The sequence below is a fragment of the Scleropages formosus genome, chromosome 5 (assembly GCF_900964775.1).
Source record: "Scleropages formosus chromosome 5, fSclFor1.1, whole genome shotgun sequence".
NCBI classification, from domain to species: Eukaryota; Metazoa; Chordata; class Actinopteri; order Osteoglossiformes; family Osteoglossidae; genus Scleropages; species Scleropages formosus.
In genome coordinates, this window is record NC_041810.1 from 8,004,992 (window position 1) to 8,025,316 (window position 20,325).

At 42.8% G+C, this 20,325-nt stretch overlaps 1 protein-coding gene across 1 annotated transcript; it reads right to left on the reverse strand.

Moving 5' to 3' along the window:
- Positions 1-23: 23 nt before the first annotated feature.
- LOC114909097 (myosin heavy chain, fast skeletal muscle-like) lies at positions 24-15,796 on the reverse strand. Its single transcript, XM_029252091.1, has 41 exons — positions 15,749-15,796; positions 15,245-15,292; positions 13,859-14,074; positions 13,454-13,597; positions 13,210-13,366; positions 13,081-13,108; positions 12,750-12,861; positions 10,320-10,412; positions 10,150-10,213; positions 9,958-10,056; positions 9,762-9,865; positions 9,538-9,676; positions 9,336-9,454; positions 9,047-9,196; positions 8,779-8,949; positions 8,383-8,689; positions 7,824-7,888; positions 7,625-7,712; positions 7,412-7,529; positions 7,132-7,255; positions 6,875-7,011; positions 6,377-6,632; positions 5,987-6,229; positions 5,729-5,905; positions 5,494-5,639; positions 5,312-5,402; positions 4,841-5,230; positions 4,628-4,754; positions 4,429-4,547; positions 4,106-4,302; positions 3,841-4,024; positions 3,544-3,709; positions 3,250-3,374; positions 2,234-2,542; positions 1,937-2,140; positions 1,709-1,834; positions 1,043-1,213; positions 719-823; positions 534-629; positions 250-381; positions 24-149 (listed from the first exon to the last, which is right to left on the reverse strand). Exons 3-41 carry the CDS (start codon positions 14,060-14,062, stop codon positions 132-134), a joined length of 5,805 nt encoding a protein of 1,934 aa, XP_029107924.1. The 5' UTR covers positions 14,063-14,074; positions 15,245-15,292; positions 15,749-15,796; the 3' UTR covers positions 24-131.
- Between the last annotated feature and the right edge of the window lie 4,529 nt (positions 15,797-20,325).

Genomic DNA, 20,325 nt, shown 5'->3' on the forward strand with positions numbered 1-20,325 from the left:
GCAAATTATACAAACAAAACAAATGATAATGAAACGCTGACTTTATTGACTGATGATTTCCAGAAGTACATTTCACAAGAAATTCATATTGTACGATCGCTTGTTACTCTGTTTCATCAGGGTCTTGACCTTCATTCTGCTTCTTTGGCCTTAAATGAATAGAAAAGATTAGTTAGAAAGCATCTTAATCACCAGAACAGTTAGAAACACAGTCGCAGAGAAGTATTAAGAGCTGAACTATGAAATTACCTTGCCAGCATCACGGCTCTTGGCTCTCAGCTTGTTGACCTGAGACTCGGCGATGTCGGCACGTTCCTGAGCTTCCTCCAGCTCGTGCTGTACTTTCCTGTACCTGGACAGGTGGGTGTTGGCCTGCTCCTCCTGTGAAGGAGTCAAACAGCTCGTCAGTGGACACGTTCAACTGTGATTCCTCAAATGAAACAAGTTTACTTTCGGTTTATTTCAATGTCTAAGACCTCAGTTATACATTGTTTGTCAGAAACACAACATCTTACACAGGAAATCAGACTTACAGCTTCCTCAGCCTGCCTCTTGTAGGACTTCACTTTCAGCTGCAGCTTGTCAACAAGATCCTGCAGTCTGGTTATGTTCTTCTTGTCCTCCTCAGTCTGCAGGCAGTAAAGATGGTTGAATTGAGGTTACGGTGCTTAGCCGTTCTTCACCGTACCGTGTTTTAATAAGCAGCGGTAAATCTTACCTGGTAGGTGAGCTCCTTGACCCTCCTTTCGTATTTACGGACTCCTTTGATGGCATCGGCTCCACGTCTCTGTTCACCTTCAACCTCACTTTCCAGCTCACGCACCTAATACGTAAGAACCCTTCTGTATTTTTCAGATTCGTAGCATTATACTGGTAAATTAGAAAAGTGAAGTGCTAGAAAGTGCAGTGAAAAATGATTTAGCTTCAATTACACTTCAGACGTCCTATCAAACAGTCCACAAGAATCAGTGTCTGCTTTTGGAATTCATAATATTATACTGGCAAACTGGGCAGGAACTGTGGATCAAGCAGCATCTGTTACCCTTGCTTCCAGTTTCTGGAGCTGTTTCTTTCCACCCTTCATGGCCAAACTCTCAGCCTCATCCAGACGATGCTGAAGGTCCTTGACTGTGACCTCCAGGTTCTTCTTCATCCTCTCCAGGTGAGCGCTGGTGTCCTGTTCCTTCTTCAGCTCCTCTGCCATCATAGCAGCCTGAAATGTTTATTTTTTAATGCATAAAACATTATAGAGTAGAATGTGTTGTTACGTTTCTTTACGTTTTGTTCTCGCTGTCACGACCCCGACCGCGTGCTCAACGATCGCAGCTGTGACTACTCAGGGATACAGGGTATAAAGAGGCTGCCCGGGCACTCCACACTGCGGAACCTCATCTAGACAAGACAGAACTCACGACACTCGCAAGAAAGCCTCTTTCCCTGTTTCCCTTCTTGTTCCCGGCTCCTTACCCGTCCCATTCCCTCAGTTTGGTTTCCCGGTTCCTCGACTCTCAGCTCCGCAACCTCGGCTCTGGTTTTGTCTGCTCCTCGGAACAATGTACGACGATCGATCGACTCCTGCCTGTCCCTGACTATTCTGTTGCCTGCCCCACTACAAGAACATGCACCGGCGTTTGGATCCGTCAGCAGAATCCCTGTGATCAATATGACACTCGCTTTCTGATAAAGTACTGAAAGAAATATTACTCACATCAGTGATGGCTTTCTTGGCCTTCTCTTCAGCATTTCTCGCTTCCTGAATGGTGTCTTCAACCTCCCCTTGGATCTGAACAAGGTCAGCTTCAAGCTTTTTCTTGGTATTAATGAGACTTGTATTCTGGAAGAAAAAGAGTTATGTTGATTTTTATTGCTTCTGATGGCGTTGAAATAAAAGCTTGAATGGAATGTTGACTCATTACAGAGAAACTGACATAGTTACCTGGGAGTGCAGTAAACTGACACGCTCACTGGCATCAACCAGCTCCTGCTCGGCCACTTTGCGGGCTCTCTCCGTCTGCTCCAGAGCAACTCTCAGCTCCTCAATCTCAGCCTGCATCAGGGTGTTCCGTCGTTCCACCATAGCAACCTGCTCCTTCATGTCCTCCTGTCCTCTGATGGCTTCATCAAGGTGCAGCTGGGCATCCTTGGGGACCGAAAAGACATTTTTAAGGAATGGCTTCTTATAAAACATACTGTGTTTTCATTGGATCTCACAGAGGTACAATTACAGACATACCTTGAGCTGTCCCTGGACGTTCCTCAGTTGTTTCTGGGCCTCAACAGCCTGGCGGTTGGCGTGACTGAGCTGGATCTCCATCTCATTGAGATCTCCCTCCATCTTCTTCTTGACTCTCAGAGCATCGTTCCTGCTTCTGACTTCAGCGTCGAGACTGCTCTGCATGGAGTCAATGATTCTCTGACTGTTCCTCTTGATCTGCTCTATCTCCTCATCCTTCTCAGCGAGCTTCCTGTCAATTTCTCCCTTGACCTGGTTGAGCTCCAACTGGATTCTAAGGATCTTGGCTTCCTCATGCTCCAGTGTGCCCTAAACAGGTGAATGAATAAGAGATATTTAGAAAAATATAGGAATCAAAACAAAACTAATGGATTTTCTGTTAAAAAAGAGGGTTGTTAGAAGAACAAGACATATTCTGAGTATCTGAAATGCAACATACCTCAGAATATAAATAGGTTAGCTTTAATTCATACATTTATTAATTTAGCAGACGCTTTCCTCAAAAAGAATATGCATCATATATACGTATGATTTATATATCACATACAGTATATGTATATTTATCAGTAAATGCATTGTCTGTCTGAACTGCTTGTCCCACACGGGGTCGCGGGGAGCCGGAGCCCAACCCGGCAACGCAGGGCGTAAGGCTGGAGGGGGAGGGGACACACCCAGGACGGGACGCCAGTCCGTCGCAAGGCATCCCAAGCGGGACTCAAACCTCAGACCCACCGGAGAGCAGGACCCGGTCCAACCCACTGCGCCACCACGCCCCCCATATTCATCAGTAAATGTATGCTTGTAATTCATACGTATATGTTTAACACTGAAAACAAGAAGAATAAAACATACTTAAAGCATTTGTAACATAAGTTACCCCAGTATTATGCGCTAGAATAGATAAATACAAAGAATAATGACAGAAAAGAAAATATGAAGAAATGCAACAAAACATACTTTGAGTCTTTGTAAGATGAACTACCCCAGTATTAAATTTCTTATATTTGAAGGCTTACCTCAGCTTCTTCAAGGGCAGTTTGTATTTCAGACTTCTCAGTCTCCACTGTCTTTTTAGCCTTCTCCAGCTCATGAATGGTCTTTCCAGTTTCACCAATCTGTTCAGTCAGGTCTGAGATCTCCTCTGCAGGGAAAACAAGAATATTGAAACTTGCTCAAGAGGTCAATTTGGGGCAATAAATGGATTAATTCCAATTGTTCAGTAAAAGAACTGGATTGATTTTAAACATCAGTCAGTTGCACATAAAATAATTGACACTCTTCATTAATATGTAGTAATAAGATGTAAGTACGCTGCAAGTTTTTGTTCTCTCTCTTCATGGTCTCCAGATGGTCCAAGGTTTCTTCGTAGGAGTTCTTCATCTTGAAGAGCTCAGTGCTGAGAGAACGAGCCTCTTTCTGAGCTCCTTCCAGCTCTGCCTGGCTTTCCTCGTACTTCTGTTTCCATTCAGCCAGAACCTATAGAAACATTAGCAGTAGAAGGAATGAGAAATGAAGAGTGCTTGAAATAACTGTAAAAGCAAAGACAAATGGCGCTACTGTCGGAATTCAAAAATGACAAAGTAGTCCTAGAATAGGATTTAATTTACCTTGTCAAAGTTTCTCTGCTTCTTGTCCAGGTTAGCAGCCAAGGCATTTGCTCTTTCCACGTCAATCATGAGATCCTCCACTTCACCCTGCAGCCTCTGCTTGGTCTTCTCCAGAGAGGCACACTTGGAGTTCACAGCTTCAATAGATTCCTCTGCATCTTGCAGACGCTGGGCAAGCTTTTTCCTTGAGAGAAAGTGATGTGTTCATGTTATTTGTGTCACTCTCACCGATTGTAAAGTGTAGCTATAAAACTAGTGCATTTACTTGGCCTCCTCAAGCTCCTCGGTGCGCTGGATGGCATCGGTTTCATATTTGGTTCTCCACTGAGCCACTTCGCTGTTGGCCTTGGACATTCCACGTTGCAGTTCAGCCTTGGCCTCCTGCTCTTCCTCATACTGCTCACGGAGCAGGTCACAGTCATGGCGGGCTGACTGCAGAGCGTGGGCCAGGGCATTCTTGGCCTAAAAGTCATTAAGGGTGAATAAATATGAGTGAGTAGCTTTTCTTTCATCGTCTTTTCATATTGTTTTTCAAAGCATCCAGCATGTCCGTGGAAGAGAACATTCAACAATATTCCGTTCCGTCACCTTTACTTCCTCTTCAATGTGCCTCTTGAGCTCTTCGATCTGCTGAGTGTAGGCCTGTTTGCCTCTCGTCAGCTGAGAAACTAGAGCTTCCTTCTCTTCCAGTTGGCGACTGAATTCACCTAAACAGATTAAAGAGTGTTACATTCTTTTTATTTTAACGGTGCTTTTTGTTTATGAAGTGCTTTTCAGTTCTACTTACCGTTCTCTGTCTGAAGTCTGGCTTTTTGTGCACTAATGTCATTCAGCTGACGAACATTTTCGTCATTCTTGCTCTTGAGTTCACTCATCTGATCTTCAAGGGTCCGGCACATTTTCTCCAAATTAGCCTGTTAAAATGTGTAAAATACTTAATATAGAAGTCTCGCATGTAATCAACTTATGGAAATTGGAATGACACATGTACTCCACATACCTTTGATTTGGCAACAGCCTCCATGTTGCTGGATAGATCGTCGATTTCCATTTTGTATTCACTCTTCTCCTTCTCCAGTTTCTGCTTGACACGCTGAAGGTTGTCGATTTGTTCTCCCAGCTCTGCCACGCTATCGGCCTGCTTCTTGCGAAGAGCGGCAGCAGTGGCCTCGTGCTGTAGGGTGGCCTCCTCAAGATCACGGCGAAGCTTCTGGAACTCAGCTTCTCGTTTCTTGTTCATCTCAATCTGAGCAGCAGTTGCCCCACCAGCCTCTTCAAGTCTCTCACTGATCTCTTCAAGCTCCCTGGAGAGATCAGCCCTCTGTTTCTCCACCTTGGCCCTAGCAGCACGTTCAGCTTCAATTTCCTCCTCCAGCTCTTCGATACGAGCCTGGAAGTGCACGATTTTGACAGGTTAGCATGCAAAATTTTTTATTGTCACAAATTGTATTTCAGGACATGAAGAATATACCTGGAGTTCTTTAATCTTCTTCTGTAGTTGAGCACCAAGTGATTGTTCATCCTCAATTTTGCTAAGAAGCTGGCTTGTCTCAAAGTCCTTCCTATAGATATAAATCAGGCGGATTTACGAGGGTTTTTGTTCAGGAATGTTTTGATATTTTAAACGTTTTTAACCTTTAAAAATTTCCTTACTTCTTGATCTTCTCCTCTGACTGCTGTTTGTCATTCTCCAGATCCATTATGGATTCCTGGGCCAGTTTCAGGTCTCCCTCGAGCTTCCTCTTGGCTCTCTCAAGGTCCATGCGTAGCTTCTTCTCTTGTTCCAGAGAACCCTCCAGCTGTTACAAAAACAGAGCTGAATGCTTCTATACCTTCTCACTGCATATGTATAATTAATAACAGTTTTTTGTATATGTTTGGTACTTACATCATCCACTTGTTGCTCAAGTTTGGTCTTGGCTTTGGTCAGAGTATTGACTTTGTCTTCTTCTGCTTGAAGATCATCTAGGGTCTGCTGGTGTGCCTCTTGGAGGGCTTTCTTCTCCTTGGTTAACTTGGCTATGGCCTCATCCTGGGCAGTCATCTCCTCTGTCAGGTTTTTAACCTGTAATAGAGTATTTTGTGTTTGTTTAGAATAACTCTGAATTGTAAAAATGTAGTTATGGATTATTGATTATATGTTAACCTTATTTTCTGTGGCGTGTTTTTCCTTCTCCACTTTGGCCAAAGTCAACTCTAAGTCATCAATGTCCTTCTTCAGCTCAGAACATTCATCCTCTAGTTTCCTCTTCTTGGCTGTCAGCTCAGCATTGATTTCCTCCTCGTCCTCCAGCCTTTCAGTGGTCTCTTTGAGTTTTGCCTCAAGCTGGATCTTACTTTTGATCAGGCCTTCACATCTTTCCTCCGCATCTGAGAGATTTTCCACTTCCTGAATAGAAAATGAAGTTGAAAGGTTTATTGTATTGATTGGGCAACAATGAGTGTTTCTAAGTGTAAATACGTTTTTTAATCTCGTGACATTATCAGCGGAGAATCTATGGCCAACACTGCTGACTGCATCCGAATGCTGTCCTACCGCTTGCACTTGAAGCTGCAGGTCATTCTTCTCTTGCAGCAGAGAAACCATTTTCTCCTCAAGCTCCTTCTTCTTAGCCAGAGCTTTAGCTAGTTCCTCCTTGGTCTTTTCAAACTCCTCCTTCATGTTGGCCATTTCCTTCTCAGCTTCTGCACTCTTCAGAAGAGGCTTGATCTTGAAGTACAGCTTCATCCATGGCCAGTGTTTCACATTCATGAATGAGCGGATGTTGTATTGGATAGAATAAATGGACTCCCTATATTTAAAATAAAGATACAAAATGTTTACATTTTCTACTGTATATACCTTTCATGGCTTATCAAATTGGGGAAAAAATAGATCTGAGGTTTTTCCAATTCAGTAAAGTTTTGCAAGTGACACTTTACTAGGGATGCAAGTGGATTCAAGTTCAGTTTTTTTTCTTTTTTTTTTTTGCCTGTGAACAGGTGCTAAACTTCAGAAATTAAATTTTTATAATTTTCTGTGTGCAGGTCATACCTCCTTTCCATCATCTTCACAAACTCCCTCCTCATGACGTAACCTCGGCACAATGCCTGAGTCATAGTGACCAATGTTGCCAACTTCTCATCTCTCATCTCCTCCAGCTGGCCCAGCAGACCAGCTTTGAAGAACACCTACCATCAGATAAGTTAAGTATCACTCAGTAAACTCTCTCACTGAGCAAAACGTGTGTGAAACAACGCGAGTGAAACTGTCAATATCTACATGGCAAGGAAATATCATCACTGGCTCACCTTGGTGTGTCCAAACTTGTACTGAGTGTGGTCCACATCAATTGACCCCAAGAGTTTCTCTGAAGCCTTCTTGTTGTCGATGAACTGTCCCTCAGGGATGACACTGGCATTCAGTACTTTGTATCTGTAGGAGGGTTGATAAAGAGAAGAATTTCTATTTATGATTTTGGATAAATTTGTGTTCAGTATTCCTAATTGAAAAGCAGTTCCTGTAGAATTTTTTAGCAGATTCTTAGCCAGCAGTTACATTCAGTAAGTTTTGGTCTCCTATAGACCTCACCTTTGTTTGAAGTCACCGTAGAGGATTCTGCTGGGGAATCCCTTTCTGCAGATCCTGATACCCTCCAGCACACCGTTACACCTGAGCTGGTGGATGACCAGGTAGTTCTCCATGAGACCTAGGAGATGTTGTTAATGGTTTACATGGAAAAGAAGTAGAATCAATTTAGTGTTTAACTATATAGACAGTTACGGTAAGGAGCGCTGGACCTACCTGGTGTCTTTGTCTCATTAGGAATTAAGCAACGTACGAAGTGAGGGTGGGTGCTTCTTAAGTTGGTCATGAGCTTGCCCAAGTTCTCCTGTAGGATGTAAGATGTGTTTTTGTGTAATTATGACCTGTGTACACAACTGATTAGGAGTTACGAAGATATTAAATATTGAAAAAATTAAGCTCATTAATGTAAGTTTACCCTGAAGAGAGCAGACACAGTCTGGAAGGAACCACCCTTCTTCTTGCCCTTCTTGCCGCCAGCCTCTTCATACAAATATATTTTTTGTTAGAATTACATAATTATTTGCATTTGCTAATGTTCGATGTGGTCAGGGTAATTACACACACACACACACACACACACACACACACACACACACACACACACACACACACACACACACACACAGAGACAGACAGACAGACAGACTGTCTGCAGCGAGCCAGAGCCTGGCGCAGGGCTGGAAGGGGAGGCGACACAGCCAGGACGTGACACCAGTCTGTCACAAGGTACCCCATACGGGGCTTGAACCCCAGACCCATCAGAGAACAGGCACAGGCTAAACCTGCTGCACCACCACACCCCTCAGGGTAAGATAGTGTGGACAAAAATTTGTGAATTCTAAGCAGAGGAAGAAGTGTTGTTGTTTACTTATAGAGGCTGCAAGCTTTGTAAGTTGGTTTAAATGTGTTTTGTATTATTTAGCTACAACTGGACAAAACAGATTATATCAACAACAAGCAAATACAAGTTGTACCTTCTGCTCCAGCATGAGCCGCGTACAAATGAGCCAGAAGTTTGAGTGCAGCCTTCTGGTAGAGCTGCACTACAGAGTCGTTCAGGGGGTCCTTGTTCTTGTCCAGCCAGCCGATGATGTTGTAGTCCACTGTGCCGGCATAGTGCACCAGGGAGAAGTGGGCCTCTGGTTTGCCTTTGACAGGTTTGGGTTTCTGGAAGCAAGCAGCTTTGCCAAGATGTTGGTCGTACAGCTTGTTCTTGAAGGTAATGTCTGTAGCCTTAGGGAACATGCACTCCTCTTCAAGGATGGAGAAGATGCCCATTGGCTGTCAAACAGATAAAAGTTTGCGTAAAGCTTTACGAGGAGTGACAACATGGGATTTCTTCCATAGCTGTTGAATGCCATGTCACGTACCTTCTCAATAAGCTCAATGCAGGCAGCCAAGTCCATACCAAAGTCAATGAACTCCCACTCAATCCCCTCTTTCTTGTACTCCTCTTGTTCCAGAACAAACATGTGGTGGTTGAAGAACTGTTGCAGTTTCTCGTTGGTGAAGTTGATGCACAGCTGCTCCAAGGTGTTGAACTAATTTTAAGACAAGGTAAAGTTTACTGATTAGATATGCCTTGCTTAAAATGAACATTAATTAACTATTTTGAAGCTACCAGTGAAATCCACTCACATCAAAGATCTCAAATCCAGCAATGTCCAGGACACCAATGAAGAACTGTCTCGGCTGCTTTGTGTCCAACATCTCATTGATGCGAAACACCATCCACAAGAACATTTTCTCATAGACAGATTTGCAGAGAGCCATAGTTGCATTGTTGACCTGATTGTGCAAAATGGAACAGAAGGTTTTTCTATAGTCTTTCAAGTCTGAATATTTGTTGTTTGTTTTACATTATATTGAACATATCAGTGTGTGCACAGCTACATAGATCATGGTGAATATACAGGATATTCTCTACCTGAGGTACAGTCTGCCCCTTGGTGACAAACTCATTTCCGACCTTCACTCTGGGGTAGCAGAGAGCTTTCAGCATGTCAGCTGAGTTCAGGCCCATGAGGTAGGCGATTTTATCTGCCACTGAATTACAAAGAACATGTGTTTGCTTTTGCTCTTAAATTCTAGGTGGATTTCTGTTTGGTCTGGGTTATTTTGTTATTTACCCTCAGTGCCATCAGGCTCAGCCTGCTCCTCTCGCTGCTTCTGCTTGAACTTCATGTTCCCATGATGCATCACTGCACCAGTCAGTTTGTAAATGCCTATCTTCTCCTCAGCATTAAAGCCCAAGATGTCAATGGCAGTCTAGGTGATTCAAAACACATCACTTTACAAGCTGTGCATTGATAAAAGACAGTATAGAAAGCCCTTCAGTTGTAGGTCTACTTACATCTGTGGCAATGAACTCTTCCACATCATTGATACTTTTCACAGTGATCTCGCCTTGGCTGATCATGGGGTAGTCGTAGGGGTTGGTGGTGATGAGAAGTGCCTCTGCAGAGATTTTCAAAAGGAACGTTGAAACATTAAAGGGTCTACGTTGGAGACACATAAGAAGTGATTTCCATTTCACATGGAGTACCTACCGAGCAGCTCTGGTTTGTGGCCAGTCATAAGCTGATAGAAGATGTGGTAGCTTCTCTCAGCTGACAGCTGGAAAGTTACTCTTGACTTTTCCAGCAGATCTGTTGGTAGGAATCAATTTTTGTTTTACATTTATTTTGTTGGTGTCTCCGGATAAATGACTGGCAAAGAAAATATGGGATAAAAAGACTCACAAGTTTCAATATCAGCGGAAGCCAGTTTTCCTGTGGTTCCGAAATGGATTCTGATGAATTTACCCTAGACGTTAATTGAAAGTAGAGGGTGTTATAGAGTAATACTGTTTTATATTGTAAAGTACTCTGTATATTGACGCAGCAAGTAGTTTTAATGTTTCTCAACTTACGAAGCGAGAGGAGTTGTCATTCCTCACAGTCTTGGCGTTACCATATGCCTCCAGCAGTGGGTTCGCCGCAACGATTTGATCTTCCAGAGAACCCTGAGAGAAGATAATGCAGTATTCATAATTTTGTCATGCGACAACTGTTTATAGTCATAATGAATTCTGCCAGCACCATCGTGTTGCGCATGGGATCATGCGTCAAACATGTCAAACATCAAAGTTGTCTATGGCAACCACATTGTGCGACACTACCACCATCATCAGAGACTCATATGCTCCCGCTGCCAGAGTATCCTGGTTTTTCCTCGTCCGTCAAACCATCCATCCTGTTTCAACTTCTCCATGAGACTCTGGAACTTCCAGTCGGTTGTGGGGAAGGCTGACTTCATATACCTCCCATCTCTCACTTTACCTCCTGGCCCTAACTGAAACCTGGATCACCTCAGACAGCACAGTCACACCTGCAGCCCTCTCCACTAACTACTCTTTTTCCCACACCCCTTGTCCTTCAGGTAGAGGTGGAGGCACAGGCCTCCTCATTTCTCCCTAGTGGGAATATTCTGTTCTCCCTCTCCACCTGCTTGACCTGTCCTCCTTTGAATCGCATGTCGTCTCTATCAGTGCCCCAATCACTCTTTTTGTGGTTTATCACCCCCTGGCCCTCTCGGCTGCTTCCTGGATGACCTCAAAATCTTGTTGAGCTCTTCTTGAGTCCACAGGACAGTGCTCCATTGATTCTCCTTTGACATCTCACCATCCTAGTCCCCTGCCACTCACAAAGCTGGCAATTCCCTTAACCTTGTCTTCTCTTGTAGCTGTGGCTGTCCTGTGCTCTCTGCTACTCCACTGCATGTCTCTGATCATTTCTATATCTTCTTCCAACCCTGCCTCACCACTAATCCTGCTCCTTCTTCTACACCCATTGTCATCTTCTGCCATAACTTAAAATCTCTCTCGCTTTCCTGCCTTCCTCTGCCACACTGTCTGCTCTCCCTTCTGCTGCACAGTTCTCAGCTCTATCGACAGATGGTGCCACTAACATTTTCCTCTCTGCTCTATCTTCCTCTCTTAACTCTCTCTGTCCACTAACTTCCAGACCAGCACACCCCAGTGCCACCCCATAGCTGACTGATACATTATGTGCTAACAGGACCATACTCTGGGCTGCAGAGACACGATGGTGAAAATCCAAGACTCACATGAACCTGGATGTCTACAAACAACTCTTAGCTACTTTTCAATCTGCTGTCTCCAGTCTGTCTACAGTCTGCAACTAAAAAAAAAACCACACAGACTCTTAGCCACCTTCTCATTCCTACTGTGCCCTCTGCCTCCCCCTTCTCCTTTGCTTTGCTTTGTTTTTCAGAGACAAAATCAATGCAATCAGGGACAAATTCTCAGCATCATCCTACCCTGTTTGCGCTGGACTTCCCTATGAAGTCATACTCTCTGAATTCAAGCCACTGTCAGAAACAGAAATCTCTGACCTCCTGATATCACATACAGCCACCACCTGCTTGCTGGATCCAGTCTCATCGACACCCCTACAGACCATTTCCCTGCAACTCTCCGCCTTTGTCTCCAAGATCATCAACTCCTCATTCTCCTCTTGCTCCTTCCCATCTGCCTTCAAAACTGCCCTCATTTCACCTCTGGCAAAGAAACTCTCTGGATTCTAACTCAGTCCAAAACTTCATGCCAGTCTCCCTCCTCTCTTTTCTGTCTAAAACTCTGTCTAAAACTTGACTTGTAATCAACTATCTGAATTGGTGGTCCCATGCAGAAAAGGTAAAGCACAAAGGTTCTCAGTTCTGGCTCCATTGTGGTGGAATGACCTCCCCTTCTCACTCAGAACTGCTGATTCTCTGTCCACATTTAAAAATGGTCTTGAAATTCACCCTTTGCAGACCCTCTTCAACCATAATCACTTAAGTTCATGTAAGGTGAAATGTTCATGCACTATAACTTTAAGATCATACCCGGATAAGCCTTTACACAGCTACTCCTGTCATGTAATGCAAATGTTTATATGTACAGTATCTTCCAAAAAAATTCTCGGAAGGTGATAAGGTATCATGGATATTCTGATAACGTTTTACGTAGCTACTCGCGTGATGAACATTGGTTCATATGTAGAAAGAAACTAACTGCACCTAAGTATCATGCGTTTGCATCTAAGTTTCTTTTCCTGCTAATATAATACATACGTTGTATTTTCTATGAGATGTATGTCACTTTGGAGAAAAGCATCTGCTAAATGAATAAATTTAAATGTCGATGCGGCGGACTGGCGTCCCATCCTGGGTGTGTCCCCTCCCCCTCTGGCCTTACGCCCTGAGTTGCCGGGTTAGGCTCCGGTTCCCCGCGACCCCGTATGGGACGAGCGGTTCTGAAAATGTGTGCGTGTGTGTGTGTACTGTAACTGTCTCTGACCTGCATTTTGCCAGGCACAGGCTCTGCTTTCTTTTGTCCAGAAACTGCAACTGTCGCAAAGTACTGGATGACACGTTTGGTGTTGACAGTCTTTCCAGCACCAGATTCTCCACTGAGGATAAATAGACACAATAAATGGAAATTAGGGCATGCAAAACAACAGAGTAGATACTCCATAAATGGACTTTCTTCAAACCAAGGTGAACTGGAGAGTCAGACCCTAAGATATTTTACTCAATATTTTATTTTTTATGCTCTTTATGTGCCCTTTTTTATCACAAAAAGGTTACTTTGCTCAGTTGTTAAAGCAAGTAGTGGTGCAAATACTTACGTAATCAGGACTGACTGGTTTTCACGATCTGAAAGAGGGATAATACTGTTTAGGGAATTCATAAACAAAATTTGGCAGGATTTCAAAATGTCAAAGATTTTACAGGTGTTATTCTCACTTTTTTCTTACCTGTGAGCATGAACTGATAGGCATTATCAGAGATGGAGAAGATGTGTGGAGGGGCCTCAATTCTTTTCTTGCCTCTATAGCCAGCTACAACAACAGGATCGTACACTGGGAGCCACTTGTAGGGGTTCACAGTGACGCAGAACAGCCCAGAGTAGGTCTGGAAAAGAACAAATGGACAATTACTCTCTTCGGTATTACTCTTTAATATATACATTGATTGTTTTGAATTTATGGAAAAACTCACGTAGATCATCCATGCTGCATAACGCTCTTTGAGGTTAAACAGCACAGAAGGTTCATTGAGGTGGGTCATCATGGCCATGTCCTCCATTTTGTCAAACTTTGGAGGGTTCCTGGGGTGGATGTCATCCTCCTTAACAGTTAGTGTCTGTGAAAAGGCAACATTGTGAAATATCACAAAGAGGTTATCACTTCCTTCAACAGTTAAAATACTTCCCTTCTTTATCTTGGAGGTCTAATTTATTAGAAGATGGATTCTCTTGTTGAACTACTTCTTTTGTGAGCATTAAATTGCATAATGCTTCTCATGCAGAGGAAATTACAAGGGAATAAGTTTTACCCTTGATTTCAAACACTTTACCATGCTACATAGAAGTCCTCTGAATTGCGTGTTTTCTGGTTTACTTACTTGCCCGTCATCAGTCTTAACGGTTGCTTTGCCACCCTCTTTGCTCACGAGTGTACCTTTGACGTACATCTCTTTGGGTTCAGCCACAAAATAGGCTGTTTTGGCATCAAAGGGCTTGTTCTGGGCCTCAATCCTCTCTCTCTCTGGCTTCCGGAGGAAAACGGCCGCCGGGCCATAACACTCCATCTCTGCGTCCGTGCTCATGGTGGCGCTTCACTGAAGATTCAGAAAATAGAAGTGGATATATGTTGAATCTTTAAACCTCATTTTATATACATAAACCACACACACACACATTTCAGAACCGCGTGTCCCATACGGGGTCGCGGGGAACTGGAGCCAACCCGGTAACACAGGGCGTAAGGCCGGAGGGGGAGGGGACACACCCAGGACGGGACGCCAGTCCGTCGCAAGGCACCCCAAGCAGGACTCGAACCCCAGACCCACCGGAAAGCAAGACCGTGGTCCAACCCACTGCGCCACCGCACCCCCCTTACATAAATTACATTACTTGTTATTTATTTACATTTTTTTGTATCAATACTACTACTTGCTGTATACTCTTATGCTTGTATACTCTGTAAATATTTATGTATGCTGTATTTCTGTGTGAGCTGTTTGTAAATCCTGGAAGAATCTAGAACCAGAGCAAATTCATTGTGTGCATCAGCACACTTGGCCAGTAAAAACTCATTCTGATTCTGATTCATTCTCATTTAATAGCTGCGTTCTTGCATCTGTGGTGGGAGGTGTTTCGCCTCGTTCTGAGGAAGTGTAAAAAAAAACTAACCTGGCGGTGCCCACGCAATCAATCGGTGCTAAAGAAATATCTGTCGGACCATATATGAAGGGTCTTGAAACCCCAAGAACCCTACAGCATCCTTTATGAGCATGACTAGGCAAATATGGTAGCTGTATGACTCTGGGTTGGTAGGATGCAGTAACTGTCTTTCCTTTAAGTAAACCCACTTGTTAACTGTGTCTCTAGGGCAAAAGCAAACATCTTCAAAACGATATCTTTAAGACATTATATGGCCTTATTTTGGAAAACAATAGCAGTCATGTTGTTTTGTCTTCAGACTGGATTTTTTCACTTCCTTCAAATACGTACAGTACATTAAGGGTCTCTAACTTCAGCTAATGAGAATTTTACCAAGCTTAATGAAGTACTGACTAAATATTTACTGAAATATGCACTATTTTGCAAAACAGTTATATTGTGTAAAAAACACAAATGTGTTATATAATTTATGGAGGTGTTTAACACGTGTGACCTTTTTTTTTGAGAGGTTGAGCAAAAGTTTGCTTAGCGAAGATGCATCAATGATATGTTCTGTGATTTTGTTGGCTAGCATCATTCCTACAAATGTTGCTGTTGTTATTTACCTTGTTGCACACCTGGAAAGAAAGCTGGAACCTGGGCTCTTATGGAATCTGTAACACGGTTGATAAATTGAGTTAGTTTTTTTTTTTTCTCTATTTATCTAAATAACACAGCCAAAATTTCTGCACTGGCATTGAATTGGTGAAACATTCACTTCTTTATATTTATTTGTTTAGCATAAGGTATTTCATCAAGTTATTTGCCTACTATCTGGTCAAAGGTGTAATAACAGTATTCCTTCTAGTATCTGAATGTAACCTTCAAATCCAAGGTCTACCTCATTAACCACAGTTAGCACTCAACACCTTCACAAACTTCATACTGCAGTTAATATCTTAATAGAGGAATTGAAGAAGGATGAACTGAGCATTTACAGGAAAACAAAACAAAAAGACATTGCTAATGTAGGAAAATTCTGTGGGTGAAAATAAAAATGAAAATAAAAATATGTTCGCCTGCCATGGGAATTTAAGAAATGTTGCAGCATCACAGCATGACCCACTCACCTGAGGTGGATACCAGTCAGTCCTTGGAGTCCCCTGGAGCCGCTGGCTTTATAGAGAGATTTCTGACTGCTCAGCAGAAGGGGGCCTGCTCTATTTGGGCATGTATTTTCATCCACGGACCAGTTACCATACTCCTGTATGATAAGCAGTGAAATTATTTTTAGGTTCTGGTAAATATATGGAATTTATGAGGACAATTTGGCAAAAGTGGTGTCTGTTGTCTGAAATTGTCCCCAGGACTCAAATTTATGATCAGTTTATCATAATCCAAAATACGAATCTCTGTGAGGTTTTATCAAAGCTTCTCATGGGAAGCTTTTACCTCAAATTGTTTTCCACTCTGTATTTTTAGGTTTTCTAAATTGCATTTTGAAATGTTCTTTTCTGCTTTAATGGAGGAAATATGTTATATGTGATATTACATTAAAATGGGGGCTAAAGAGTATCTTTGTCTGCAGAAACAATTATTCGAATAATATTTAATGCGCATTTTTGAAATTTTTTTCACATAATTTTTTGTAAGACGTAATAGTAACCAAATTTTATATGAAGTTTGAAATGTGTCGGTTTCATACACTTTATTGTTCTTTACTTGGCAGGAACATGTGTTTCAAGTGGGGTTCAATATCAATATCAAAATTGGTGCAACACATAAGTGGTTTTAAAAGCACGAGCCGATAATCATATGTAAATCGGCTTAGATGAGTTACGACCCTGCGGTCGTCACACAGCCATCTTATTAATAAAGAGCACAGTGAGACAGATGTGTTTGCTCAAGCGTGAGCAGTGTTAGAGTACAGCTGAGGTTAAGCAAGGACTCCAAGCTCATATTGACAGGCCTGTTTAATGGAGCTCCAAGCTGAAGAAGAGAGTCATTTCTGAGCACAGTTCATGTGAGCTGTGCCCGTTCGCTTGCCATTTCCACTCGACTGTCCGCTGCCACACTGCCTGGTGATGCTGACTACTCCACAAGTGGATATATGAACACTAAGGGTGTCGGCAATTGTCAGGCTGTTAGACATCTCTGTGAATTTCAGCAAAAGCATGACAAATTATGGGAAAGCAATCACAGCCAGCTATTTAATGAAAAGTACAAAATCATTCTACATCACCCAGCTGCTTGAATGGATCACATGAGGTTACACTTTTATTGCTTTATGTCAAGGGGTGCGGTGGCGCAGTGGGTTGGACCACGGTCCTACTCTCCAGTGGGTCTGGGGTTCGAGTCCCGCTTGGGGTGCCTTGCAACGGACTGGCGTCCCGTCCTGGGTGTGTCCCCTCCGGCCTTACGCCCTGTGTTACCGGGTAGGCTCCGGTTCCCCGTGACCCTGTATGGGACAAGCGGTTCTGAAAATGTGTGTGTGCTTTATGTCAGAATCTAAGTTGGTTATATAGGTAATTTAATTCATGGTCAACTTTGTTTTCTAGCATTTATCAGCTCAGTAATTCGACACAGGCGTTTGTCAGTGACTTTTGCAGAAACACCTACAGTGATCATCAGTAAATACATAGACACACATAGGCTTCCAGTGTTGCTAAGTTCACATGTGAAGAAGGTTACCCTGCCTTTCCGGAGACCAGACTGAAAATACAGTTGGTTGTTGGCTTCCACAGACAAACTTCTGAAATAACACTGCAGTACAGCCTTCTAACCTACCTCAGAGTATTTTAGCCCCAAGTAAATGATATGTGATCAACAGAATATCAGATTATACAATCTGGTTATAAGATTTATTATCAAGCTAGAAACTTTTTCCTTGGGAGAGGAGATATGATAGGGGCAAAAGAAGATAGGCCAGTAATAAGAAATTCTGAAGTGGTTACACATGTGATAAAGTGGGCTCATACAGCCAATAAAAATGTGATACTTGATATCCTGCTCATAGCAGTATGGTCTTATTAGGACTAAATACGAAAATAGCTGCTTGCTCAGCTTTACTGTCAGAGCATCACTAAATGTCACTCCATGTTTTGATCTTAATTGTGAAGTTGGTGTCAGACTCACTTTTCATATTCAGATTTGGAGCTCATGATCCTGAAAGCTCTTTAAAAAGTAAGTTACTGTTTTATTGCTAAATGGTATTCAAAGCTCCCTTTTCTTCTATTCTCATAAGAAAATATGACCTCATCAATGAGACTTCAATTAAAGATCTAACAGTAATATGACCGTATTAATAGAACTGCTTGTCGACAGTTCAGAGCACGATAGTTTACTTCAGGCTTTCTGTTCAGATTATTGTTTTGCTTGTTATTCCTGTTTTATGTGTCAAAATGAAAACTGCTATTGTATCCATCATGTGATATTATATATCTGTGGATGTCTTCTTGTAGATTCCTGGTGTTAATATACTATATTTGTCATTTTAGTATTGCTTGGAAATGCCACATTCAAAGTTCCTGACAGCATTTTAATGCATCTCTATATTTGGGTCATAAATAGCTGATGTGAATGATTTCCTTCATTCCGCATGTAGCTATTGAGTGTGTCTAAACATTTCACTTCAGCTGAAGCAGATAATCTCTAAAGTATGAGATGATTTCTTTGCATATTACATAATGCACATATTATCTCAATATTTCTCGGTCTATCCTCTGAGACCAGAGGGTAGTGTTGTATATAATATGTTGTTAATGAATGTTCATGAATATTATGCATGAATAGCAATGAGAAATGGTTACTTAGTAGTTTTAATTACACTTGAATAAAGGACAGAATGACATTAAATAAAAATACTCCAATGCATTTCTTTTGCATTTACTTGCAGTGCTGTTCTCAAATGAATCTGTTGTCATTACATTTAATTACAGGACATTTTGATTGAGATGTGCATTTTTCTAAAACGGTGTGATTTAGTGAAGTACCAGTCCTTGTCCCTGTGCCTGGAAATTCAGTTCCTTAACCACTGCAGTGCATGCTGCCAAAGTGCTTCACTTCCAGCCCATAACTGGCGTGCCAATGAAAGATTACCAGGGTGGCGATGGACGCACTGGGACATAAGTAGTAAGCTCATGTAGTGTGTTGCCGATGGGCTGCCAGGTTATGCCTTGGACTTTGACACATAGATGGACATGTCACAGTTCAAGTTTTGGCAGGACAGTAAACCTTCATGTGACTCATCCTGGAGATGGCTCTGGCTGCTAGTTCTACTGCCAAACCTGCAACCCCTGTCTAATTTATTTAAACAGATCTGCACCTCCTGCCTTGATATGGTCCTGATGCAAACCTGCTCATACAGCACTTAAGGATAGGGTCAGGGGTTAGGGTTAGGGTTAGGGTTAGGGTTAGCCAGCCCTGTTCCTACAGTCTTTGGGTTGGGTTTAGGGGTTAGGGTTATGGTTATGGTTAGGATTTTCACACTCTGCTGCTCCAGCACTACTCTTACTGGCCGTCCAAGTTTTATTTGCTAATCCTATTCTGCCACCAGTGGGTTGGACCGGGTCCTGCTCTCTGGTGGGTCTGGGGTCCCGTCCTAGGTGTGTCCCCTCCCCCTCCAGCCTTACGCCCTGTGTTGCCGGGTTAGGCTCCGGTTCCCCGCGACCCCGTATGGGACAAGTGGTTCAGAAAATGTGTGTGTGTGTATTCTGCCACCCTTGTTAATGGTTCTGTTAGTAATTTAACATTGTAAGTTGCTTTGCAGAAACATGTCAGCAAAATGAAGAAATGTTACAATGAACGACCCTGGAGTGTATCCCGTCATTTGTCAGCCAGGTGCATTTAGAATAACAAGTAAAGGGCTGTAAATAGTTTCGGTGTATGTCAATAATATTACACAAGGACTTGATGAAATCAGCATGGAGCTAATATCAGGAGTAACTGAGGGAAGTGGAACTGAGATTCCAAGCTGAATGAGACTGGGGCAGCAAGGCTACAGAGTGCCACTTGTAAAGTGAACACCAGCTACGGCTCCACCGTAACCCTACACTAGTACTGGCCACACATCCATCTTACACCTGAACCCTACAGGTTTTTCTTGTGAAACCACGAGGCTGTCATAGCTGCAGCAGCAGTGTGTTTTTCATCTTTTCTTGTGTTTTCTTTAGTGCTACTTTACTTTTTAAAGTCTTGTCTTCAGTGTTTTCTTTTAATGTTTTTGGTACATTTTCAGTAAGTTTTTCTTTGTGCATCCTTCTGTTCTACTGCTATTCACACATTGGTAGACTTAATGTCTTCTGCTCGCAATGGATGGAAAACAGATGTGGATATTGCTCATTGGTATATTGCCTCGGGGGGTGTGGTGGCGCAGTGGGTTGGGCCACAGTCCTGCTGTCCGGTGGGTCTGGGGTTTGAGTCCCGCTGGGGGTGCCTTGTGATGGACTGGCATCCCGTCCTGGATGTGTCCCCTCCCCCTCTGGCCTTACGCCCTGTGTTGCCGGGTAGGCTCCGGTTCCCCGTGACCCCGTATGGGACAAGCGGTTCTGAAAATGTGTGTGTGTGTGTGTGTGTGTGTGTGTGTGTGTGTGTGTGTGTGTATGTATATATATTGCCTCTTCTCCAGATGCTCTATCCCACCAAGGGCTAAAACTGTAATAGAAGAATTTTTGTTTACGTGATAAATCAGTTTCTCGTTCGGAAAAAG